Here is a 26,643-nt window from a genome sequence, read left to right on the forward strand (position 1 = left end):
CCAGCCTGGGACTGCAGCGAGGAGTAACCCTGCTCCGTGCTATCAGAGAGCTGTAACATGCACATAAATCATTTGTTTTTACGTGCTGTGACTCATACTTCGTGACCTAGATCAACAAGTACAAACTGTGCTAGGAAAATCAAAACGCGATATGGGAAGGCATTACTTTTTAACAGTCGGACATACTTTTGACTAGTTATATTTTTAATCAAGACATTCTGGCAACACGCTTTTCATCTGCCAAAGTTTTCCTATATGACTGATATGTTAAAAAAAAAAAAAAATCAGAGGGTCTTGAAACTGTGGGTTGTAAATTTTGTTAACTTCAAGGGTTAAGAACGTTTTTTATCTTCAAACTCAAAGGGAGAACGTAGCGCCTCCTTTGCCTTGAATCAAGTGAAAGCAGGCAGCATCTTTAACAAAACTGACATAGCAATTTATGCATCTGTGTAATGCATAACATGCCCATATTGGATTGATAAATGTGCACAGAATTATGTATTTCAAATTAACTTGTATATATGTTTGTCTTTTAATTAACTCAGGCTAATTTATCAAACAAAACTTCAGTATATGCCTGCTGATTATCAATTCCAGCTAAACAGTTTAAACATATAGACATTGCTTGAGAGGAGGTTGCTCAGATTGTTTAATGCCCGTTAACTGTTTGATTTCAGTGTAACTGTCATCTGCTTAAAATCTGGTATAGCTGCTGTCAAAACAGTATCTCACACTCTTCTCCCACCTTCTGTGTGTGGCATGTGACTTAAAGCAGGGAGTTAAAAGTTTTGATTTATACTATCCTAAGATCACACTGAGGAGGCAGGGATTGCTGACAGCTGCCAATACAACAAAATGCACTTTGAGTTACATATGCAAGATGGACTTGTTCCTAAGCAAAAATAACCATGATTGTGTTTCCAAAGTGACTAGTTCGTTGTTACAGTTTTGGCCTCTTTGGCTGATGAATGGCATGATGTTGGCACAAGAGTTTGAAATCAGGCAGGCAACCCTGGAACTGATGATAGGAACAAAGAGTCATACTCACAGGGAACCCAGCCACAGACAGCATATCATCATAGCATTTATTACTGAAGACGTCAGCAGTACAGATCAGCTGTAAGGCATTCACAGCATCAAGATTTGAGACCCATCATCAAGACCGGAGAGTGATGACCTGCAACACCTCATGCTCTGCAAATATACAGCAACAAAGATATAACAGCACCACTGAGTTCATAAAAAAAAAAAAACTAAATGAAAAAGAAAAGAATATTTATATAGGTTCATAGTCAGTGTCCAAATTCTGACTAAGGAAATTGGGACTGTAGACTGTACAATTCAGAATAGGGCTGATTCAACAGAAAACTGAAAGCTTCTGTTATTTTAATTCAAAGGTATCCAAATCAGTCATCATATCATTATCATGGTTATTTAAAATATTTAAAACCTGCCAGATTTTCCTGTACATTTATGAAGTTTACATTTCGACCCACTAGGGTAACGACATCATAGATTGTAATGTATCTGATATCCTCCTGCCAGACCCTGTTCATGAACACTGCTAATTACATTTATTTTACAATTATCCTCATTTGCATCAATCTTTTTTATGCACACCTAGTTAACGAGGTACCTACTGGTCATGTGTTTGGCAGATGTGTTAAAAACAAGTAGTACCCTAAATAAAGTTATTCTTGCGCGTCTTTCTTTTCTGATGATGAGGTGTAGTACCACAAATAACCAAGATAATGTCTAAATATATTCTTTTGCATTACCTTATTAATCACAATCACCTTTGCTAGTCGATTAAACTTGACTACTAAAATGTTAACAGGATATTAATTTGTGTTTTCTCTTTTCTTAATTAGCACCATCAGTGAAACTCCTTTTCTCCTAAGATACAACTATGAAGATAGTCCTATTTGTTTTTCAGATTTACACATGTTGAGCTATTGAATGTAAACTTTTTTTTTGTCACCTGCTACAGCCTTTTCTATTTTCAGCTGATGCTTGTACAGATAATTTGCATTGGTATGCTATCTTGCTGCTACGGTATACTGTATACAAGATTTTACGTAAAAAGTCAGCATATTTTTTCTGCACATTTCCAAAGAGCCATGATTTAGATATCCATTTAACAATCAGCATTGCAGAATCACATTATCATCTTCATTACATAAGTACTACTATCTGCTACTATCTACTATGTATCTTTAGCACCATTTCACAAGCAGGAAGTTACTTTTTCAGCTCTGATATATTTAAACTGGCTTAAACTGTAACAGAGTATTGAAAGACCCTCTTCAATATAAAAACAAAACATTATTTCTGCACATTGCATGGGTAAAGCTGAGGGTGGCCATATGGTTTTAGCACAATTTGTATAATTGAAAATTGATTCCTTAATTCTGACCTTGGAAAAACTGGAAATGCATCTAATGTTAATTCCCTGAGTTCTTGATGACAGAATCAAACATATCCAGGCAGGAACATTTAGCCCCAATATACTATTCTTGTTAGGTGAAAACACAACAGTTGCTCCTTCCCAGAAACTGAGCTGAGTATGCTTTATGAATTGCTATATTTTGTGTAGGACTCTTTGTTTTGTGATTTCTTCCTTTTCTTTCAGCCTGATTATGGTTCATGTGTTAAGGAATGCCATTTATGAAAGTCATATTAAACCTAATCACCTGTTATTTGTAGATGTTCACATTATGGAAATAATAAAATCAGTATTTGAGGTCATGTTAAAACTGCCTAAACTAGCCAAAAATACTGGGGGTGGGGGTGATTTTTAGGTTCTACCATTTCTGTGATTCCTCTTTAAGTGTCCTGCTTTATGTAACTGAGAGGAATACAAAGCAGACACTACTGGTAAATATCATTTGTATTATCTTGCGTATACCTATTGTAAATAGCAGAGGTATTCTTTTTGCTGATTTTTCTTTCTTTAATAAGGCTTGTTAGATCCATAGCTCTGTAGTGTTGAATATGCCTCATATACATACTCAGTAAAAGGCTATGATTTGTGTCAATGTACAATTAATGGAGTCCTATCCTATTTAAGCAATCCTTTTGCCTTTTTAACTGTCTCTAATTTGGTAATTTGTCCTCTAGTTTTAGAGTAATGGTGTAATTACCTGGTATAATTGTCATTACTTGATTGATTGTGGATGTTTGCCTCTGTTTCAGCTAAAAAGTGATAGTGTACCACAGGAGGTACCACTGCAATATCAAAATTTCAAGGCAACACAGTTGTGCTGAAACTGGGGTCTTCTGTAGTGAATTAATAAATAAAGAACCTGGAGCAAAGGAGTGCACAGTCAAATTCTCTTTCCTATTTCAATATGCAATTAAACAGCAATTAACTAGTGTGGTTAAATCATAAGACTATGAACACTCTCCTCATTTTTCACAAGCACCAACTTTTACCATTCTATCCATAACACTGTTTTGAAAAAGACTTCCAACCAGAACTTTTACTGAGTAACATTTCTGCAAGAAAAGACAAACAGCAATGCAGATGTGAATGCTGCAAATGAATAATGTATTTACCAAAGTATTCATATTTTCAGATGAATATGGTAATTATTTGTGCCTAACAAAGATGAATGAGAGAAACCACAGTGCACCGTAGATCTGAGAGCAGATTTTCATCAGTTGTCCAAGGTACTTAACAGTCAAGGACCTCATGACTTAAAAGGTACAGACAGCACTTTTGCACTAATGATAAAACAAACTATGCATATCATATTCTCTTCCAGCTCATTTGTAAAAGCCCACACTGCTGCTCATACATCAGATTTTCTAACATCCAGATAGAAAGTTATTTCAGTTCCGATGAAACAGAAGCAGTCCATGACAAAAACAAAAACATACATGTAGTCACAATAGTCTGAATCAAAAGTCAAAAGGGACAGTGGATTTTAGCTGATTTATAATGTAAGGCTGATGGTTACTTTCAATGTTTTGTGCAGCCAGAATGCTTATCTCTTTTTGCTGTGGTTCCTGTGAGGCTTGAGGAAACTGGTACTGTCAGAACAGATGAGTCTCAGAGGGCCACTGGCCAGAGGGTGGTCCAGTTCTGTTTGGACCCAGTTTGGTTAGAGGCTGCGCTGAGCATAGTGTTTGCAGAGAAAGTACGATGAGAGTATGAAGTCCAGAAAGTGCAAACAAGGCTGTGTATTCCAGAGCAGTTGTGATTGACAGCATCAATGAAGAAAAAAAAACATAAGTCTGTAAGGAGAAAACCGCAGATTCTGTATCTAGGTGGAGTTCCCATTTACAGCAAAAACAGATGGGATGTAATCAGATTCAAGCAGGAATCTGTTTGTGGTGTGTTGTGTTTGGATGAAACCAGTTTTGTCAGCCCCCGTCTGTGATGTGCGTGGCAGTTTGAGTCTGGCGTGGGGGGCAACCACTGGAGTTACCCCATGCAGGTGACACAGCACTGTTTCCGGACAGAGCTGAGAGAGCAGCGGCCCAGGAGCTTCAGCTTCTCGCAGAAGCGGGTGGACATACTGTCCTTACTGCACCATGGAACTGCGGAGGCAAACAGGGGTAAGAAACCTGGATGAGAACAAAGGCATAGGGCAAGATTTCCACCACAGTGCAATACATGCGTTCAGGGGCTACCGTGCTACAACTCAGCTTCTATCTTCTCGTTGCCTTCTCTTACACAAGACCAGCAGCATTGGAAGGCTAATATTTTTATGTTCAAGTGAAGGAGAAACCAGATTACATAACAGATATCAACAGTAACAACTCGTGCCCATGGGAAAATATAGCCCTGCCACCCAACTGTTGCAACTGAGATTTTTTTCGAGATCGACTATTCACAGGTGGGACAACCTGGAAGCGGATAGTAGATCAATTAAACATCAAGCTGCATCTTTCTACAACATGGACAGGAGCTCTCTCTCAGGATGCGTGGTTCAGTCTCAGGCAATGGAAGCGGTGAAATCCGGCTCAGTGAACCAACAGTAATCATTGCTGGCATCTCCCACCTTGTTTCTTTTTACATTCCTGGAGGTTGCACTTCTGGAAGCTGTCAGGCCTCGTGCTCTTTGGGCACAGAGCGCTGCTCTCCGACATCCCTGGCTCTCCGCTCGCGCACCTCACCACGCGGTGCTGCACCCCTCCCCCGCAGCTCACTGTGCACTGGCCAAGATAAGACACCAATGACAGCAATCAATGGCACAACAAACACACTGCTAGTTATTCATTAAGCGCACCATCACACTGCAGTTTTGACGCTGCTGTTGAAACTGTTTACCTGGCCCAAAGCAAATTCTGCTGAAGGGACTGTAAACCAGCTTGGACATATTCAAACACACCGTTTGCTTAGAAGAGAAAATTCACATTCTTCTCTTATGTAACACTTTATCAGCTTTAAACCAATATTATTAAAGATTTCTTCGAACGCTTTCTAAGTCTTTCAGTTTAAGACTCAAGACGCACTTCAGCCAACACAATCAACACAGTCTAATTTTTAGAACCATATTCTATAAATAATAGATAATGCAACTATGTCTCTATGTGACTCTTGTACAGCTGCTCAGATTTTGAGGAGGGCTGTTCAGTGCACTCATGATGATAAATTCATCATGAGCCAACTGTATTGCTATCAACATGCCAAAAAACTACTTGCTTCATTTGTTTAGTATTAAGGCATTTCATTTTTTTAATGAAAAGTCTTTTCTTGCATTCCAAACAGGAAGCAAGGAAGCAGGAAGCAAATGCTTCTAAGAACTATTTCTAGACCAGTTATCTCTTAACTAGTTTTGCCTAACTAATTACATTTGGTTCAATGTGGGGATTATCACACGACAATTTTCTAAAAGTATTTGATGATGAAACTCATCAGCCATTTTGTCAAAACACTGGGCACAAATGAGAAAAACAAATCCAAATATTATTTGAGTTAAATGTGTTTCAATAATTTACGTGATATTTCAATCAATATATTACGACATTCTATCACAAAAATACAAGCACTAGCAGTTTTATTACACTACAATATATTTTCAGCTATATACATGAAAAAAATTCAAAAATATAATTTTATTCTTTATTTTTCTTTGAAATATTACTATAAGCGACTCTATTAAATACTTCATTGTTATTTTAAAAAATCACTTAATGAATGTTAATGAGTCAATTCCAGGTTGGGATGCTTGAGATTTCTGTAAATGTAATCATCAAATTTCAAGACTCAAAATAACCTAATGGAGATGTTACGTGTATGTATCAAATGACAAACGTGTCCCACCTCCACATCCCTTTGAGCCCAAGGGGATTTACCTAATCCTGTTTGTTAAGATGATCTGAAGCTTGTCTGTGAGGAGCAGGTAATAACTGAGTCATCCAGCATGGAATTCTGTCCCAGCATGCAAATTTTCTTTCACATCATGAAACTTTCAAACTATCATGTCAGGTCATGTTCAGAAATTTACTGTGCATGAGTTTAAACATAAGTGGGGGTGGGGGATTTGAAATTACCTGTCTCTCAGTGATAAATCTATAAAATTACAACAGGGTTTCAAAATGCAAGTAAGATATATGCAGACAAAGGTTTCCTGTTGTATTGTTGCAATTTTGTGGGAGTTTGAGGTCTGGTTCTCACCACATTCTGATTCATTGCCTTATTTGGTATGTGAATGTGATCTGACTGCATATCTACTGCCACAATGAATATGAAACTGGAGGGGCGGTGGAAAGCGCTCACAGATAACAATAGTAAGCACACAGTGGAGGAAACTCCTCTCTCTTCGATTAGGTCTTTCACTTGAGTAGATACTACGGCAAAAAGAATGGGCCAGCATTAGCCGTGAGGCAATTCATCTTTTCACTAGCATGGTCTATGCTCGTAAAAATTACATTTGTTCCTGGATTTAACAGTACCTTCACAACACCTGTCACCTTATTGTCTTTAATCCTCACTCATGGTTTTATGTTTACTGTACGGACTGTGTTATGGAAACTTTTGAGCTATATCCAGATGGTCATGTAATTTGAATTTGATTAGAAATGTGCACTTGAGTCTCAAATGACTGGCAGTGGAAAATGACAATCACTTCACCACTACTTGTATCACAGCTTTGTCTAATCTTCACAAACCCAGACGCTTGATTCATTCTGTGGTCTTCATGGCACACAAAGGTCATTTACATGCAGATAAACAGACACAAAGGAACCCCTTTAAAGACATAAGGGAGCTCCCTCAATCTTCTCAGTAAAAAAGCACATACACTGAACACTGAGAAATCATGTGGGTACAGCCCTCTTCTCAAGTTTGTTTATCTTACTCAGAGCAGATGGGGTTAGCCACAATTTGCATCATCTCCAGACTTTATAAGATGACCTCAGACGTGGGGTTTATATGAATGGAGAAGATGATGTATATAGAAATATTATCATTTATGTTGAGTTTGTGCCATGGTGGAAGAACATCTTAGATTCAAATGTTAACAACGCTAAAACACTGGTATTTCTTAAAGGTAAGGAAAAGGAGTCGGTCGTTGGATAAAAATTCAGAACACCAATGTTGAAACAGTTGATTCCTAAACATGTTCAGGGGTGTACAGTAATAAGTTACAATAGACATTAAATATTGATGATATGTTTAGGAATGCAAATGCACAATTGTGTTTTTTTTCTGAGGAATTTCAGGCTCTTAAATGTGTAAAGCAAGATGTTACTGGTGTTCTGTCAGTGTGTTACCACCCCTGTTACCAGTTATTCAACGGTGTGCTTGCATGGGAGGGCAAACAAAACTTACAAAATCAAGGTCAATGCATTGATTACTCAAAAGGCATATCCTGACAGTTAGTACAAGCCTAAATACCTCAGAAACATAAATGGATGGATTATGGTACATACTACAGATGCAGTGAGAATGAAGTGAGTTCTGAATGAAGTGAGTTCTGTGTGTTGAATGCAGCATGAGAACACTGTTTTAGCTTCTGTCACAACTGCTACTCTCACACTAGGTAATGACCACTGGATTGATGGGTTTTATGTTTGTGGAATGAAACTGGTCTGCCACTTTGTTTACCTTTACTGATACAATGTCCTTTTGTCTGTTTATTTAGCAGATTCTGAGGAAAAGCTGTTTCCCCTCTTAAGAATTAATAAAGGTCTACTCTATATTCTATTCTATTCTTTATAAGAAACACTTTTCAAAAATTCTGACTGGGCTGTGGACTGGCCTTTCCATTAAATGCAGCAATGTAACTTGCTATGAGTAATAATAGTAGCATGAGCGCTAATCCAGTGTGCAGCTCCTCTCTGATCCCCCAGAGCAGACTCACCTCCTCCCAGGGCTCTGTGACCCACTGGCTACAGTGCTGCTGGTTGCAGGGCTCTGTGCTGCTGGGCCTCTGGTTGGGGTTGCAGCGGTTGTGCTCAGGACAGTACACCAGCCGCTCCCTCATCCCCTCCCCACAGGTCTTTGAGCACTGGGGGTGAGCGGACAGAAACGACAGGCCTCTCAACACCGCGCTGCAGGTAGCCAGACATCAGCATTCTCTAACTTCAGACCACAATCACATGACTCAGCAGGGTGATAATGGTGAATACAACAACATGCACTGTAACCGCAACTGCCTTTGTGCTCAACTTGATCATCAAATTTAAGTATCAGAAATTTATTTCATACAATGAATTTTCTACAACAAATAGATTTTAAGCTACAGTAACCACAAAATACCAACTGTTGTGTAAGGACCAAAAAAAATAATGCTGACATTCGATAGACATTCAATATTCAAATATAAAGAAAAAGCTGATTTTGGTTAGGCTGAACAGTGGCCTTTATCTCAAAATATGAACCATGGAAACATTTTTTGTTTGAATTTACTATTTTTATCAATGCGTCTTAAATGTCAAAAATCATGATTTCCTTATTGCTGTATGGTGTCATTTGACATTCTAAATGGGTACAAATGCTTGGAAATTAAACTAGTAAAATTCTGGAATTCAAACACAGTTCTCTAAAATTCTGATTTATTCATCTTAGGACAGCACCTCCCTGTATGTGTAAATAACTTTCACATATTCATACCTTAATAATCCTGTAGATTTTTAAAAAGAAAATGCAACACAAAAGTCCTTAAACCCTGACAAAATCTACAAATGTAACTTGCTGGCAATATCCTGTGTCTGAGCAGAGCCTGTACACCCCTGTCCCCCCAAAAAAAGAACTATCAGGCACCATGAGATGTAAATGTTTGACATAACCCCTTTGGACTCTAGTACTAGTATCTAGTACTAGAGTCCAAGTACTAGATACTACAAGTACTAGATCTAGTACTTATTTACTTATTGACTGACAACAGTGTAGAATAAACAGTATGTTTATTCTGATGTGGTATGCTCCACTGGGTTTACAAACACTAACATGGAGCATAGAAGTGTTTTCCTTGTGTGCCTACATTACCCACAGTACCTTGCCCCAGGGGGAGTGGTGCCACTCTCGACAGAGTTGGGGAGAGCAGGGCCGTGAGCTGGGGGGCTTGTAAGCCTGGCAGTGGAATGGGCGCAGCTGCCGCTTGCTCTGGGTGTCGATGCACTGCACTTCGCGCTGCTTCACGCCACTCAGACAGCCCTCTGGGCACTGAGGAGAAACACCAGGGCAGTGAATGAAGGTCTTAATGACATTTAGCCCTCAGCCTTTTACAATGCCATGACATTCTAATCAGAGAACAATCTCATCTGCTGGATTCAGGGGCTATTTAGAATATGCACAAAATTGTCCCTCAATTCTGAGAGCAGTAAATGTTTGCATGAGTTGCTTTGACTTGCTCAAGGACATGATGAAGAATCTCACTTTGTTATAAAACTGTGGAAAATGGTTACTTGGTGTACTCATATTTTTAACTGTGATGATAAGTCAGGAGCTTCCACATTACACTTTCTTCTCTCCTCCTCCGCTGTCCTCTGCTCTTGCTTTCTCTCCAACATCTCTCATTCCTCTCTGCCCCCTCTCACGGCCCTCTCACCTTACTCCAGTTCCCGCTGTGCCAGGCAGCACAGGGGCGGAGGTGGCACCGTCGGGCAGGTTCCGGCCTCTTGATGCCAATGCAGTCGCTCTCCTGAGAGGAGCTGCACACCACGGTCCTCCACATGGCACCCAGGCCACAGGATGTGGAACACTGGGCAGAGGAAGAGAGGGCAAAATGCAGTGCACTGTTGGATCTTGGAGAAATTCAGGTGAAGTAGCCCGCCATATGGTTTGATAGCTGTACCCAACCTGAGCTCTATAGCCACAAATACTCACTAGCCCAGGTTTCTCACCACCCCAACAACAATGGACAACATGCCGTTCAGTGATTACGGTACTATACCCTCGAACTCAGGGACATGCACTGGAATCCTGAGAAGAGGATGTCCTGTTATGTTTCAACTCCCTTGCTCCACCTAGCTAATCTAGCTGTATAAATGGGTTGTAGAACATGTAAAATGTAAGAATGTAAGCTTTTAAGTTGCTATAGATAAGGCTGTATGTTAAAAAAGTGCCCACCTACCTCACTCCAATTCCCCACCACCCAGGACACCTCCATGCTGACTGTGGGCTTGGCGTCCAGGTTCTCGTGGTCGCTAGTGGAGCTCACTGGATCTGGAACGGGCCCGGACCTGTGTCCCTTCGGTGGTGGTATGGTGCTGCTTCTCTGTGGGGGCACAATGGTCCTTCCAAACCCTACTCTGAGGACTGTCACTGTGGGGTGTAGGACCTCTGTGGTGCTGCTTGTCTTTACCGAGCCCCTGTGAGGGTGCTGGGTAGTTTTGGGTGTGCCCGTGGTTCTCGGCTTCCACTTAGTATCTGGCTTGATGAAGGGCGTAGTCTGACGGGGCCAACTTGTGGTTCTGACCCTTTGGCTTGTGGTGGTGTGTGGTGCTGGAGTCGTGGAGATCACTCTGTAAGCGCCTGTTGAGGGCCTGGATGTAGTTGACCCAAGAGGGGCATGTGTTGTAACTGTGCTCACCTCTGGGATCCTTGGCCCTGCGGCGGTGGTGTCCTCTATGATGTAGTCATACCCAGGGGTATACTTCAGCTCCACATCTGGGAACTGGAAACTGGGAGTGCTTCCTTCATCCTCCTCTGTGACATAATTTCCTTTGGAGCCCCTGCCAGCAGGTTTGCGTTTAGGGGTGACTCCTCCTCTGTTCCCTGAACTGGTGTTCTTCACCACGATGAAGTTGAACTCATAGTCCTCTATGTTGATGAAGTCAGAAGCAGTGGAGTGGGAGACAGGGCTGGTAGTTGCAATGGGGGTGGTTGCTTTGGTTGTTGTTGTTGTGGTTGCAACTGTTGAGGTCATAATGGTTGCTGGTGCTATTGTTGAGGGAGAGTGATCTGGTCCCCGAGACTGGGTCTCAGGCTTATGGGTAGTGACCTTGGTGATGATCCTTCTCCTGGTGCTGGAGGGGCAACTTTGGAGGCCACACAGGGACTTGGAGCGGGGCTTGGTGGAGATGTCGCACCTGACTCTGGGTGCAGTCACACAGGTAACCATCCGAGATCTCACCCCTCCTCCACATGACACAGGGCACTGAAAGAGAAGGTATGAAACCCAACAAACAAAAACAAAAAAAAGTGTTAAGTTGAAGGTCATGGAATGTATTTGTTTAAATTCATCCAAAGTAGTAATCCATAAACAAATCCATTTGCCCATCTCATTCAGTAATTGTCAGAATAATACTGACAGATTTGGCACCTTAGTGTACTTTACCGAACAACAGGAACTGGGAAATGTAGTTTCTTTCCAGGCACACTGCAGCCTAGGACACCAAATATGGACCACACTACCATTTAATCTCTGCCTTTCATCAAAGAGGAAGTCAAAGTCTGTGAGTCCACAGCTCACCTCGCTCCAGGTCCCCATGGCCCAGTTTGATCCACATGGCAGGTCCCGATTGCAGGGAACCACGGGCTTGGGTTTGAGCAGATGCTTGCAGTCTCCGGGGTGCAGGACGCGCTCCTCCCCTCCAACAGTGCGGACGCAGAGGACCGTCCGCTTCTTAACCCCTGATGGACCGCAGGTGGCTGTGCACGGCTGCCAGCCGCCCACCCACCACCTGGGGGGCATGATGGGAAAAGGAGAAAACACAGCACCCATGAGTCACTCTCTTTGATTTTAATGAGCATTTAAAGGAATTGGAAACTTGGATAAAGTGCTACAGGCTTTGGGCTCATTTCAGATGACCAGTACCAGTCTTGGAACACTTAGAATTAGGTTCAAACACAAAGCAGTCCAGAAATATTTATCTCACCCATTTGTAAGTTGCATTTTTTCATTCAGCTTGTAAACTCTTGTATCGCTCACAGGATATGAGCTCTCCAATATCAAGACTTTCTTCACCTCCTCTGTGTGGGTTTTCTTTGGAATTTGGCCAGAGGAACAGGAAGGAACATCTTGGGAGAAGCAGAATGCAATTGAGACAGCTGACCCACCTTGCGGGACAGTCCATGTTCTTGCATTTGCGGTGTCGGTCCTCTGGTCGGTTGGCCGGGTCACAGAGGGATTCCTCCACCACCCCAGCCTCAGCTTCGAAGCAGCGCACTGGCTGGTGCTGCAGTCCTGTGGTCCGGAAGAAAGCAGCATGTCTCTGACCACAGCAAATGACATTCACCGCACTTACAATACAGAGGCAGAAGAACACGTTTTCATATACGCCTTATGGGAAAATACCCAGCACAAAGCATATAATTACCAGATGATGGCTGTGACATATACATTCCTGGGAAAGAAGATCAGTAATAGGGCTAATGCTGATAAGGTTACAGCTCAGACAGAAAGGCAGCCATTAAAAAGACCCCTGCTCCATGTCACCTGCCCCACAGGAAGCACTGCAGTCTGTCCAGGCTCCATATTTCCACCTGTACTCAGGCTCGAGGATCTCATTTCCTTTCTGTCGGCTCTTCTTGATGGTGTACTCATACTTGATACCAGGATTCTTCTCTTGGAACAGCAGCTGGAGAATGGGGCCAATTTATCCCATGTATCTTCACAAGTTACCATATCCAAACAGTAAATATGCTCTATGTGGGAAATTTTGTGGGATTTTCATCATGTTAATGTTTCCTATGATGTCTGTTTGAATTTCTGGGACCATGCAGATCTCTTGATCATAAGATACAATTTATTGTGTTTCAGGAACAGAGATTCTGAAATGCATTTCATGCCTTGTGTTTCATACATTATATTGTGTGTTGTAAGTGCACACCTGGATCACAATGGGCTTTGTTGTGGGCCCTGGGGAAGTTAAGTTCTCCAGGTTTCCGGTTCTTTCGTAGAAGACCGGCACCCCGCCTGCACTGTACTCTCCATTCCACTGGATGATGTAGCGCCCATTTAGGTAGTACTCCTCCGGATCCTCCCCCCTCAGTGCCAGGAAGTTCCCAGATTCTTCAACTTCCTGTATGAAAATGTCCCGCGCTCCCACTGGGATCAGCCCCACATCCACATAACCTGAAGAATGGAAGACAGAAGGCAAGTAATGGGACTGGATGACAGGCCTACAGAGCAAGTAGCTGTGCAATGTGATATGTAAGGTATACAGCAGTGTTCTTGTCCTGATAGACTGCAAGACAGAGCAAAATTAGCACTGCAATGGCAACTGAAACCAGTGAAATTCATCAATCAAAAAATAATCACTCACACTTCTACTATTCAAACCACAGACAGAAATCAAATGGTAGATTGAGTTACTCAGCAGGAAAATCTGAAGCCTTAAATTATACATTAGTCCAAAACATCCCAGTACCAGACCCTCTGTAGTACACTCATACACTATATCGACAAAAGTATTTGGCCACACCTGTTTTTCAGGGTTTGGGCTAGGCCCCTTATCTCCAGTGAAGGGCAATCTTAACGCTTCAGCATACCAAGACATTTTGGACAATGCTATGCTTCCAACTTTGTGGCAACAGTTTGGTGAAGGCCCTTTTCTATTCCAACATGACTGTGCCCCAGTGCACAAAGCAAGGACCGTAAAGACATGGTTTGATGAGTTTGGTGTGGAAGAACTTGACTGGCCCGCACAGAGCCCTGACCTCAACCCCATCGAGCACCTTTGGGATGAACTGGAACGGAGATTGTGAGCCAGGCCTTGTCCAACATCAGTGCCTGACCTCATAAATGCTCTACAGAATGAATGGGCACAAATTCCCACAGAAACTCTTTGTGGAAAGCCTTCCAAGAAGAGTGGAAGCTGTTATAGCTGCAAAAGGGGGACCAACTCCATATTAAAGTATATGTATTTGAATATCATTACAGTCCCTGTTGGTGTAATGGTCAGGCGTCTGAATACTTTTGTCCATACAGTGTATGTTGAATGAGTGTGACATGGAATAGATATCTGCATGGTAAAATTAGTCTTCTTTCCTCCAGATACTGCAGAATTAGCTCCGTTGGGCATTGTACCAAAGTGTGCACAAAAAAGACCAGTACAGAATAGACTGTAAACAAAATAAGAGTCAGTGAGGCGTGTTCACTCGTTGGCTTGAATTTAAATTTCTCATTCCACAAACCCTGGTTAAGCAAGGCCTCGACCGTGTGGTGAGGTACATGGTCAACCACAAGTGAATACTGGTCTTGCAGGCTGTGGGACTCTCTCTGCCACCAAGGCAGAATGTTTTACTCAGACTTTTACAGCACAACAAAAAGACCCTTGTAGTTTAATAAGATATACCAGTTAAAGATCTAATAGAGTAACCTGACTGGAGGACAGTCTCTATGTCAAACAGTTAGCCACAGTGGGAAGCCTAAACAAAATGAACTCGTGTCTCAGCAGAGCAGCACATAAGGAGGGAGAGTGGACAGATTCACAGCCAGAATTCCCTTATTATCAGTGCAGCTGAATGACCTCAGCAAACACCACGTGATCACATGGCTCCACACTGAACAAAGGATGTAACCCCAGGACACAGGCCCCCGGAGTGAGTGAGAAGCTGGAGAAGCAAGAGTGTGTCCAACAATCTTTTACAGAGACTGAATATCATCACACATTACTGTTTTAGACATTACAGCTCAGTAACTCTGAACTTGGGTTAAGCATGAGACTATTGCAACTAATATTATGTAAGCGTGTTTTTGAATTGTTACAACAATAATCATTAAGTTTAACCATTGTCTTAATCCATTATCCATGAATTAATTTGAAGTAACTTACTGTATCATAACACACAAAAATGGAATGTGGAAAATAGGGCTGTGACGGTAATGATTTTTTTCTTTCCACGGTAATAAAGCAACAAAGTACTGCGGTTTAGCGGTTTACCGCCGCCCCCGGTGCCGCCCTCCAACCCACGCACAACACAAAAAGCCAACCCATAACGTTTGCACATGAACAACTTATTTATTATTCTTGGGAAGGCTGATTACAACTTAGAAAGTGATTGCAAACTTACAAATATTTTACATTTTAACATTTTTACATTTAACATTTTAATATTTTATATTTTAATTCACATAATTCTGTAGCCTATACAATAATGGCGTCTGAAGCAGCATGAATAGGTAGGCTATATGTAGCCGCATTAAAAGTTTTAATTATTTTTCGAATCAAACAACAAATAAGAAGATGGTAAGGGAGTATTAGGCTAATGGTTTTTATACATGCAACATAATTGAACATTCATGATGTCGGTAGGCTATCTACTACAATCACTGCTTGTATAAAGTGCTGCAAAAAAAAATCGAACAGTCTTTTTATTTTACGTGGCAAACGCAGATGTGCTTATAACAAACAAGTTGCATGCGAAAGGGTTAAAATGAAATGTGCCATTCAGCACATCTGCGTTTGCCACGCCTTTCAGTAATTCAGTCAGGTAAATATCCGCGCTGGAATTACGGAAGGAAGTTGCGGTCAAACTTGATAGTATGATTAATTTGCATTCAAACATTAACGCGTTAAACTTTCCAGATTAATCAGGAACGAGCGCCAACGTTGACAGCCCTAAAATAAATAAATAATTGCGGTGATGCGGTAATGAGCTCAACCCCGCGGTAGGCGTCTCGTGACCGCGGTATTGTGGTGATGCGGTTATTGTCATAGCCGTAGTGGAAAATACATTAAGATACATTCCTTTCAAAATATTTTTATCTGTGTAGAGACACACTTGTGTGTGGAATACCATACCAGCCAACAATATTACCAATCTGTTAGCCATAGCATCATAATGACATTGCTAGTCAATGACATGAAGCTAGACTCAGCAGGGGCTTTGAGTGAGCTTTGAGAATCCATTTTGTCACAGATTGTGACAGCAAATGAGGAGACAAAAGAGGACATGCTCACCGAAACCCTCCCTGTCCTCGAAAATCTTCCGGACTGTCTGACAGGTGGAGCCATCTCCCAGACAAACCCCACAGCGGTCCTCCACAGCGTTTGAGTCAATGCCATAATCACAACCCACCTCCTGGAAGGCCATTCAGGTAGAGGACAGGTAGGCCAGCATGAAGACAGACACCAACATTGAAAACAAATGAACACATTCACACAGACAAATGCTAATACATATACATATACATACACATTGTGTACAGAATTCCGCTGATAAAGAAAAACACACATGAACACTCAGCTGCACAAAAGCCAAACACAAACTTGAGATTATTTTTACTCAGGACCACTAAAGGACTTGGAGGGAGGGGGAGGTTTCCAGAACCTAGAGAAAGGAGAGAAGTTCTGCTGAGGGGGGAGGTACAGGAGGAACAGAGAGGAGTCAAAGGGGCAGAGAAATGCCAGACGTGCTTCAAAGGCCTAGGGTGATGATCAAAAAGGTAACGTGAGGACAGCGGTGAGGAGGGAGGGAGAGACTTTAAGGGGGCTCATAGACAGGAGACAGCCTGGGAGGGAGGGAGGGAGAGGGAGACATACCCTGCCACACTACCTTGCACACGCCGTTGACACAGATATTCCTGCTGCTGTTAGAGAAGCAGGGGGTTCCGTCAGTCACTGCGTCCAGCATCTTCTCCGAAAACTGCTCGTCCACCGGGCGGCAGTGCAGCTCACAGGGGTTTGCTAACACCAGCAGGGAGAGCAAGAGGGAAATATAGCCCAGAGCAGAAAAGAACACATGTGTTCTGTGTGATCATAAGTGTTAAATGTTTCAACAGAGGACCAAAACATCATTTTAGAGCTGAACTACAATAAGTCCATGAAATATTCCTTTTGGCCATTGCGTGAGACCTCCTCTTTTTGCATTGCTGTTACACACTTCATTCCTACTCTCCCACAGCATTTTGTAAACAAGCAAATCAATGTATTGCCTCCTGCTAAACTCCCCACCAATAACTTTATTGGCTTAGCAGTGAAATGCCACCCAAGTACAGTATTAGCCCTCTTAGTGATGAAGGAACAGTAAAGATCATTTTTTAGATAAATTTTGCTATTTTTTGTCCATACGAAATATCAGGAATTAATTGTTTCACACTCTGATTTTTTTTTTTTTTTTGCTTTTATAGATTTAAAGTGTCACTGAGGGCTCCATGAATAGTGTGAAAAACATAGCCTTAGGCACGATGTATGCAACTTCCCCATTTTGAACTCATGAAACTAACTGTATAACACTTTTAAAGGACTGACCTCAAAACAAATCTGACCTGACCTGAATACATGAGATGCTCAATGCTGACTTCTTGACTTTCCTCACTGTGCTGTTAGGGTAAAGGCATGGGGTCGAGGTGTGGGTGGGTGACTCACCCGTGTTGGGGACAGGGATCCACTGGTAGATCTCATTCTGGTAGGGCACGGTGTCAAACTCGCTGCACTGCATCTCGCGGAACGTGGGCTGCTGCTTGGCGCACGGTTTGATGTTGCAGATCCGGTACCTCTTCCTTTCGCCCGTACAATACTTACCACCAAACTCTGGCCTTTGAAAACACAATCACAGTGCGTTGGACCAGCTTTTCAAATGAATAGCCCTTTTCTTACACGGCATATAACTGCACAAACCCCAGTGCAAACAACTGTGCTGACTTGTTTTAACTAGAATGATTTCAGACCTTGATCATGCCATCTGTCTGTGTCCCTCCCCTTGGCTCTGACTTCTAGTGTACCTCCACACAAATCCTTTGCTAAATACACACGTCTAAGAACAAAAAAATCCACCATAAAACAATCCAAATTCTTCAACATTATAGTGAAAGATAGCACACCATTTGCTCTGTCTTACAAAAAATAATTCAGTCTAAATTAAATGTCAAACCCTCACATGCTAGATGTAGACAGAAATGTCTGTCTGCTATGTCTATATGGCAAAAAACTGAGTGATGAGACAAACTTACTGCAGATAATGCAGTATGACTCTATCTTAAACATAGCACTAAGAACAAAGACCCACACTGGGGATGTGACAAGTCTGTTACCTTACACATTCGCATCCCAGCCAGCTACTGCCAAGTAGTGCCACGTAGCAGGAACATTTTTTACACATTTTCTCTGCTGGAGCAATCAGCAGGGTTCATTGGGAAACTGCTGTCTCATTTTTTGAATATCATAAATCAAAGGAATAGTCCCTCTGGCTTTGAATTTCACTCATAGCTCTCTTCCCACATGTAATTGCTAGAAACCGTCTTGCTCCCACTGATCAAGATAAAGACAAAACTGAGCACAAATGTATTCAGATGGAGACTTTAGAAGTCACAATTGGGCTGTATTCATATCCTTTTCAGAGCTGAACATTTTTTAAGTTTTGGCTCTAAAAAAAGAGCTGAACAAGGTATATTTTGTGCCAACAGTGCTTCTGTTTTTCATATCCATGCAAGTACCCACACCAATTCAGACATTTCACAATACCTGCCCAAAGAAAGACTCTCACAAATAAAAATACATCTCGATTTTAGTTAATAAATGAAAAAAACTATTGTATTCATTCCATGCAAGAAGACAAATTTTCTTTTGAGAATGTTCTTTATTAAAATGTATGTAGGTGAGTCTGTGTGTATTCATGTGTGAGTCTGTGTGTGTGTGTGTGTGTGTGTGTGTGTGTGTGTGTGTGTGTGTGCGACAGTCTGTGTGTGTATCCACCTTGAAAGGGTCCCTCTGGAGCAGGTGCACAGAGAGGAAATGAGAGAGGAGCTGAGGGGTAATGAATGAGTAGGTGATGAGCGGGGTGGGAAGGGGGGCGGGGCACTCACTTGGGCTTGTTGCACTCTCTCTCCGCTGCCTGCACACCTGCCCCACAGGTGCGCGAACAGTGGGACCAGGTGCTCCACATCCCCCACCCCCCATTCACCGTCTCTGGCAGCTTGCCCACGATCACACACTCGCCGGAGATACACCACTAGGAAGAGGATCCAGATGTCACCAACACACTCATAAATTCTCCTGACACTTTAAGCCCTGCAAGTTCTTTTCTGAATGAAAACTATTCTTTTCTTATAACGCTACCCCTGTAAATGTACTTCTGTTGTAAACACATTTACAAAAGTTTACAAAAATGTAAGCACTGTTTCATAATGCATTTCTTCACAAGCAGAATGAGATAACAGAGACTTGATTGTTGATTTTAAATGGAGCTTGGTTGAGACAGTTTTCTGAGGAGCACAGTCTTTTAAAATGAGCATCAATCGATCTGATTGTGTTTTCATTAATATTTAAGGGAAAAAGAGACACTGACATTTTCCCAATGCTAATGGTAGGCAAACATCTGCTTTTCTGTCCTTCTCTTCTGGTGCTGTTTGAGTAATCTCAAAACATTTGATGATAAATGAAAGGAGAGGGAGGAAATCTGATTTAGTCCTCATTTCAAAAGGAGTGTGAACCTTCCTTTTTCCTTAATGCTGAAGGAAGTACATATGGACCACCGCAAAAATCACCATTATGGAGCCTCAAGCTACACAGATGAACAAATGGGACAGAATACTGATTTCCTGATGCCCCACTTCAGTATAAGAGTGAACCTCTGAAATGGCCTAATAAAACAGACCCAGTGCATGAATATTACAGTAAGGCTGAACACAAAGCACTCACCTTGTCCTGTCCACATCTGGTCCCATCTGCAGGGGCATCCAGCTTGGAGCGGCAGGAGCCGTTCACAGAGCACCACAGAATCTGGCACACATTCTTGGTACAAACAACACCAAAAATGAGCACTCATATCTCTGGCATTTTACCTGGTCCAACATGGCAGCCACATCACTAGCATGACAACAGAGCATAATATATCATAAAAATAAAAAAGTAGTCACTCCCTATGGGTCAGCTTGTAGATTTGGACAGTATTGTTGATGGTCTAATGGCACTTCATCAGGAGTCAGGTGTGCTGACTTTCAAAAATATTATCCCAGAACATGCAGTGTGGCAGCTATTGGGTCAATAGTTTCTCCACATTTGGAGTGGGACCAATTAAAGCTGAGCAATCAGAGTTAGTAGTAGAAATACAGGAGTGGTCTGTCTGTCAGTCAGGTGTTTACAGCTTGTATTTGTGGCAGTTAACTGTCCCATTCATGAGTTCCCCAGATATGAAGAGCTACCTCTTTGGGGTCAATCAAAAACACCTCTGGAAAATTAATAGTGATTTGGGCCCTTTTGCAGTGTCGCTACAGTGTAGTATAGTAGTGTAACATGTTTATGAGTTTGTTCCATGTAAGTGTTGTTTTGTGGGTCTGGAGGAGGAATTCCAGCGTTCAACAGCAGTTCTATTTTGTACATGCTCTCTCTTTTAGCCATGGATACCACTTTTAGGCTCACTATGGTTTGGAGTTGGGTGGACACAGAAGCAGATGGGAGGACAATCATAGATTTGAGGTCTGTGGTCTGTTTTTATTTTTGTGTTTAGGATTTGTGTTTTCTGTATTTTGTCCTTTTGTTTACTACACTGTTTCCTTTCTGGAAAATAATGCCCTTCACAACGAACATCAGACAAAGTATACTTCTCATTGCATTTCATATATGTTGGGATTCTTTTTGACAAATATGAAGCAAATGAGAAAGAGAGATACCTAATTCCGGTGTACACAACTCAGCATGGCATCTCAAAAGCTACAGGGGAAGCAAATGGATGGAAGCAAATGGAAGCACTGACTATCTACAGTACTAATTCATATGTATGCTCCTCACTAGTAAAATTGTGTCTGCTATATGTCACATTGTTTTCAGAGGTTATGAAGGAAGTGTGGGATGGCAAAATCATGGCATGGAGCCTGGGTGAAACCAGAAACAAAGCCGTAGCCATGGATGTGGACCACCAGGGTCCAGAGTCCCAAAGACTGGAGCAGCAACGCTTGTCTGACCTGGGCTCGGAGTGGATATGGTTCTGGAACTGCGTACCTCCACCTCCTGGCAGAAGGTGGCATTGGGGCCATACTGCATCTGACACTGGTGTTGCGTGGTGTACCGCACACCTGGGGCCGCCAGGGGCTTGGTAAGGTCCTTCTTAGAGGGCCGGTCGTCCAGGCAGGATCCCCAGCCACGGCTGCCAGAAACAGAGAGAGAGATTTGAGAGCAGGGAGGGGACGGAATGGAGAGTATGGAAGAAAGGAGAGGAGAGAGGGAGTGAGGGGAAGGAAGAGAGGAGAGAACAGGGAGCTACACGGGGTGAAGTACCAAGCAGCTGGCTTGACGCCAGTTTTTCAGGGCATGAGGCTGTGTTTGGACAAACTGACAAACATGGATGGAGGGCGTGTAACACTGCTCACAGCTCTTAATGGACTGTCTAAGTCACTTCCCTGATCACAGCTCACAAAAACATTACATTCTGAGCCTGCTGTGCTTTTTCCTATTTTGTAGAACAGCAATGGGTCTAAATATGTGTCATCTTAATTTGCACTAACATGACCCACACTCTGAAGTATTAACTATCTATTACTACATCAAGCTCTATTGCAATCATGTTGACCTCAAGTAAGTTCTTTGAAAGATACATTCTGGACCAACCTTAACGATTCCTCTGGCTTTATTTCCTTTTTTATCATACAGGGGATTCTCTCTATTCCCTCTTTTCTCCAAATAACAGCACTCCATAATTTGGTAGTTACATTTTATCCCTTTAATTGACTTTATACAATGGCATTGGCAGTGAACTTTATTTAAGAATGCAGACCAGAGAAGAATGCTTGCTTTTGTACTTTGTGTTCTTCCCTTTGAAGTCCTTTTTTAATCTAGTGGCCATACTGCAAAACTAACCCTCTATTATTTTGAAAGCATACTTTTCTCCCTCTTCTCAATCTTCTGACTGACACTTCTTATGTTGCAAACATTTGCAATGAGACCTCAAGATTTTTAAGGCAGCTTTGTCATTAACAGTAATTATTTTTGGCTAAAAGTTGGCTAAAGAAACCTTTTGGAGGAAGACTTGTTAAAAAGGAGGTTTAAAACAACTAATGCTATCTGCTGACTATTTCGGCTGTGTGACCTCAAAGTACAGTAGTATTCTCCTACACGGGAGGCCCCAACAATTCAACAACTTTAGATGACGCCTTTAAAAAAAAAAAAAAAAACTACAGGAGCCTGATTAAATAGTTTGGCATGCTGCAGACAGGTTACCTGCTGCCTCACTAATTGTTAGGCAACACACAGCTACTTCATACACCACAATGACCAAGGGATTGAAATGCGACATGATCAAAGAGAGGAGACACAACACTCCAGTTTCCACGGCAGTCAAGGTTCCTGTGATGCAAAATTAGGTTAATACTGTACCTGGTTGTGTCTTGTCTGCACAGAGTTGACTGTAGTAGAGGATCCAGACGGGAGACTTTTCAGTCTGGGGTAACAGCTAAATGCATTTTATACCCTTTAGCTATTAAAGCTACACATCTATACTGTCTAGTTAATGAATTAGTCTTAACAATGCCCATGTCAATGTCATTCAAGTGAAATAAGTGAAGGAATTCTCAGGTTTTGCGAGAGACACCGATCTAGAATTCTATGACCTCAGGGCATAATGCCTACAAGTTCATACAGTGTGTCATTCAAAAGGTACACAGTTACAATCATGAAACCACAAAATAACCCCGCAATGCTTGCTAATCTTGTTTTAGTCTATAACAGTAATTACCTCCTACATTAGTAGATGAATGGCAGTAAACCATATTTACAAAAGAAATTCTGAAATTCCCCAGTGTTTAGAGGAAAAAGAAATGAAGAACGAAAATGAATGTTCTTTGCAAAGTACAACCAGAATCTGGTTGTACATTGTATGTTGTACGTTCATTCCAAACACTGCAATTCAGGGGCTCCATATGCAACTCCACCTGATGTTTATGCCACTTCCAGACATCAAACATATCAATCACATCAAACATACACTCTTCCCAAAAAACAGAAATTAGAGGACAATGTAGAATTAACTTTAAGTGGCTGACCATGACAGCGTGCTTACTTTCCACAACAGTTTTTTTTTATTGCATACTTTTCATTGATCAGTCTAGACTAGAGTGACCTTCAGTGGTTCACAGCTGAGGCACTGAGAACTATAGGCCAGTGAGATCCATTTGAACTGCTACACTTCCCCTCCACAATAATTGGGAACTTTGGGAAACATTTTTCATATTGAATCTGATGTCGTTTTGACCCCTAAACTTTGCATATGAAATTCCGGGATACCTTTGCAAATGCATTTTCTGAAGATAGAATGTACATAAGTGTGAGACATCAAAGACAGCAGGAACAGGACAGGTGGAAGAGATATAATCAAGAAGGAGATGAGAAGGGGTTGCTCACTCCAGGAAGCGAGTTATATACTCCTTGCTGCAGGGGGACCAGGTGAGGGGCGAGGTGTCATATTTCAGTTGTCGGGACATGATGAAGGGGTGTTTGCCCTCCAGCTCACAGTCATTCCCCTGACCATCATGATGGATTCCAAAGCTGAATAATAAAAAAATCATATGAGGTGTGCACTGCACTTTCACATTCATTTACACACAGACAACTACAGCGTGGCAATTGAAATCAACTACACATACAACTCCCTTCCTCTTGGTCTGTGTTGCTCTCTCCCTCGCACACACAGACACACACACACAGACACAGACACACACACACACACAGACACACACACACACACACACACACACACACACACACACACACCTGTGCCCCAGCTCATGAGCGACGGTGAAGGCAACGGGGAGGCCTGAGTCTTCATTGATGTTGCAGCTGCGATGAGGCTGGCACATTCCAGACAGGTGAGAGAGCCCCAGAGTCTCGCAAGGCTTGTTCATCCCTGCACAGATGTCCTTCCTGTGACATAGACATGGATTCCAGCTCATTGAAACCATTCCATCCACATCACACCTCTGTGACTGAGGTGTAGGCACTGCCAGTATTTACTACGGACTCCAACTTTTCCCACGTTCATCGATCTAACACAACCAGGTTAAGGTGCTTCTGTACTTATACTGCTTGTGTGGTACAGCAAATGTGTGTGGTTCACCAATGCTCTCACACTGGTTTAAAGTCTGTAAATCTGTTAGTCATCCTGTCCCTTACCTCATGCACTCCTGCACATGTGTCCCAATGGATTAAAACCATTCTGTTGTGAGAATTACATGGCAATTGGTTGTTAAGTAAATGTACTTTAATTTATCTAAGATGATCACATTGGGCAGGATTACTGGAACACATGACAGCAGCCTATTTTAAAAGGGACTGTCTTAAAAGAGATCTGCAAGGTATAATTATTCTGCAAATCTAATGATTACCCTCATATTGTTTACACTGTAACAATGTCCACAATTACATGTGTTAGTACTGTTTCTAAGATGCTGTGTATGTATTGAGTGCTTATAAAAGGAGAGCTGGGGAGCAGGAAAGCATGCAATAGTTTATGCGTAAAAGGGATCATTTTCAAGAAGAAACATGAAGGAACATCCTGTTCACTATGCATCTACACCTGGCAGTAATATCAGCCATTCTTGCCCAAACAAAGGATGGTGAGAGTTTCCACACATTCCCATCTTTTTCCCTACTATCCGTAAACTGTATATATAAACCTAACCATACTGCATATATAAATGGTCTGGCAGATAATCTGAGGATTCCGCTCAGCTGTATACACTTGTATAATTGAATTCTTTGTTAAAAATATTTTTGTTCCTGGCTTTGGATTTGCTGTTTCTGTCAGTCATCTGAAAGCACAGCCAGCAGAGACTTTAGACTTGGTCAATCTGAACATTGTTTGAATGGACTTGTTGTGGTTGTTTTGTTTCTGATGCCCTGATCAGGTGACTTGCGCTTTGAGCCTGCGGCGTGAGAAGCCTTGCCTGGTGATGAGCACAGCGACGTCATGGTGGGCAGGGTGAGTGTCACTCTGGGGGTTGACATTCTTCTGCCAGGTGCAGAAACTGGAGAGTGTGCTGTCTGCGTGGTGGACTATCTTTAACCCTTTCTGATGGAGGAAAAGAGCGTGATACACACATATACAGAGGCACACATACACCCACAGTCTGGATCACAATCCTGCTGGGACATCAGAATGTATCATTATGTCAAAACCCAAGCGCTCTCTGAACTGTGCAGCCTTGCTAATCTAAACAAATCTAAAATATGCCCAGTCATGGGTGGCAGACAAGATTCAATCCTGCCAATAAAGCATAATATAAGGGTCCATCAAAAACAACACTTCAACCCAAAGTAAAGTCATGCTTGAACATGGGCCATGCCACATGCCAAACTGAGCACATTTCAAGAAAGACACACAATTGTACAGAACATCCGTAAAATGGCGAGCTTAGTTGGGCTGAATGGCCTGTTGTCATCATAATATGTTCTTATGTTCTAAAATTTGAGCATATGTATAACACATACATTACTAACACACCTTTTTAAGAATACGAATGAATGCTTCATCCATACAAGGAACAGAACAGCATCATTGACATATACAGTATGGGTTCCCTGGTGCCCCCCAGCCCCCTCCCTCCATCGAACATACACAGTAAATACTACTGTAATTAATATACAGTCTACACCGAGAAAGGTTAGCTGTTTTTGAGCTATGGGTGAAATACTGTGAACAGAGAATAGAAGAACAGCTAGAACACCTCCCAAAAATACACCATTCATAACCACATCTGGGTAGTCCAATTACCCAACTCAGGTGTGTTTTCCAACTCCAACACAAGACATTCCAAATATAAAGCACCTTGAAGCATTCCCGCTTCTCCCTTCCCCTCCTGTCTGTCTTCCATTCAGCAAACCAGCGAAGAGCCAGTTTTATGTTCTCCCTCTCACTCAAGGTGTTTTCCACTCTTCAAGGGTTACTCCATATACCAGATGTGTGGGGTCTGCCAAGTATCCTACATGTGAGTAATGCTGTGAGTGGACAGACTGCCCATACCTATAAAGCAGACTTTGCCTTTTAAAGGCTCTACACAGACATGGCCAAAGTAAGACCAGGGTAGCATTCCACTAAATTCCATTTTACAACAGCAGCTTGGTCAAACCCCAAGAGACTTGTCATAGCACTGAAATTGGCAATTATTGTTTCTGTTAGAGTTGTTATACTTAGAGATTTGTATTTTCTTGTCTTCAAAGGCTCTCTGTTGTCTTTTAGGCCGTTGTGTGCTTTGGGCTCCATTGCTGAGGCACATGCTGTAGGAGCACTGTCTGTACTTTATGCAGTCACAGTACTCTCCACGTTCGCCCACTTTGTTACCAGGTGTGCTCAGAGTGACAGGGGCTCAGAGC

General features: G+C 42.0%; 1 protein-coding gene across 1 annotated transcript in view; it reads right to left on the reverse strand.

Moving 5' to 3' along the window:
* Positions 1 to 3,955: 3,955 nt before the first annotated feature.
* Positions 3,956 to 26,643, reverse strand: part of adamts12 (ADAM metallopeptidase with thrombospondin type 1 motif, 12) — a 50,179-nt gene continuing 27,491 nt past the window's right edge. The window contains exons 6-24 of the mRNA XM_036526883.1: positions 25,218 to 25,342; positions 24,046 to 24,195; positions 23,677 to 23,820; positions 21,283 to 21,427; positions 19,984 to 20,076; positions 19,149 to 19,294; positions 17,713 to 17,882; positions 16,901 to 17,031; positions 16,306 to 16,426; positions 13,231 to 13,475; positions 12,837 to 12,978; positions 12,458 to 12,584; positions 11,871 to 12,081; positions 10,530 to 11,555; positions 10,005 to 10,157; positions 9,452 to 9,619; positions 8,316 to 8,462; positions 4,997 to 5,163; positions 3,956 to 4,532 (exon numbers count right to left, since the gene is read on the reverse strand). Of these exons, the coding sequence (XP_036382776.1) occupies positions 4,430 to 4,532; positions 4,997 to 5,163; positions 8,316 to 8,462; positions 9,452 to 9,619; positions 10,005 to 10,157; positions 10,530 to 11,555; positions 11,871 to 12,081; positions 12,458 to 12,584; positions 12,837 to 12,978; positions 13,231 to 13,475; positions 16,306 to 16,426; positions 16,901 to 17,031; positions 17,713 to 17,882; positions 19,149 to 19,294; positions 19,984 to 20,076; positions 21,283 to 21,427; positions 23,677 to 23,820; positions 24,046 to 24,195; positions 25,218 to 25,342 (3,714 nt within the window). The 3' untranslated portion in view covers positions 3,956 to 4,429. The remainder of the gene's footprint in view (positions 4,533 to 4,996; positions 5,164 to 8,315; positions 8,463 to 9,451; positions 9,620 to 10,004; positions 10,158 to 10,529; positions 11,556 to 11,870; positions 12,082 to 12,457; positions 12,585 to 12,836; positions 12,979 to 13,230; positions 13,476 to 16,305; positions 16,427 to 16,900; positions 17,032 to 17,712; positions 17,883 to 19,148; positions 19,295 to 19,983; positions 20,077 to 21,282; positions 21,428 to 23,676; positions 23,821 to 24,045; positions 24,196 to 25,217; positions 25,343 to 26,643) is intronic.

Source organism: Megalops cyprinoides, chromosome 4, assembly GCF_013368585.1.
Source record: "Megalops cyprinoides isolate fMegCyp1 chromosome 4, fMegCyp1.pri, whole genome shotgun sequence".
In the NCBI taxonomy this organism is placed as follows: domain Eukaryota; kingdom Metazoa; phylum Chordata; class Actinopteri; order Elopiformes; family Megalopidae; genus Megalops; species Megalops cyprinoides.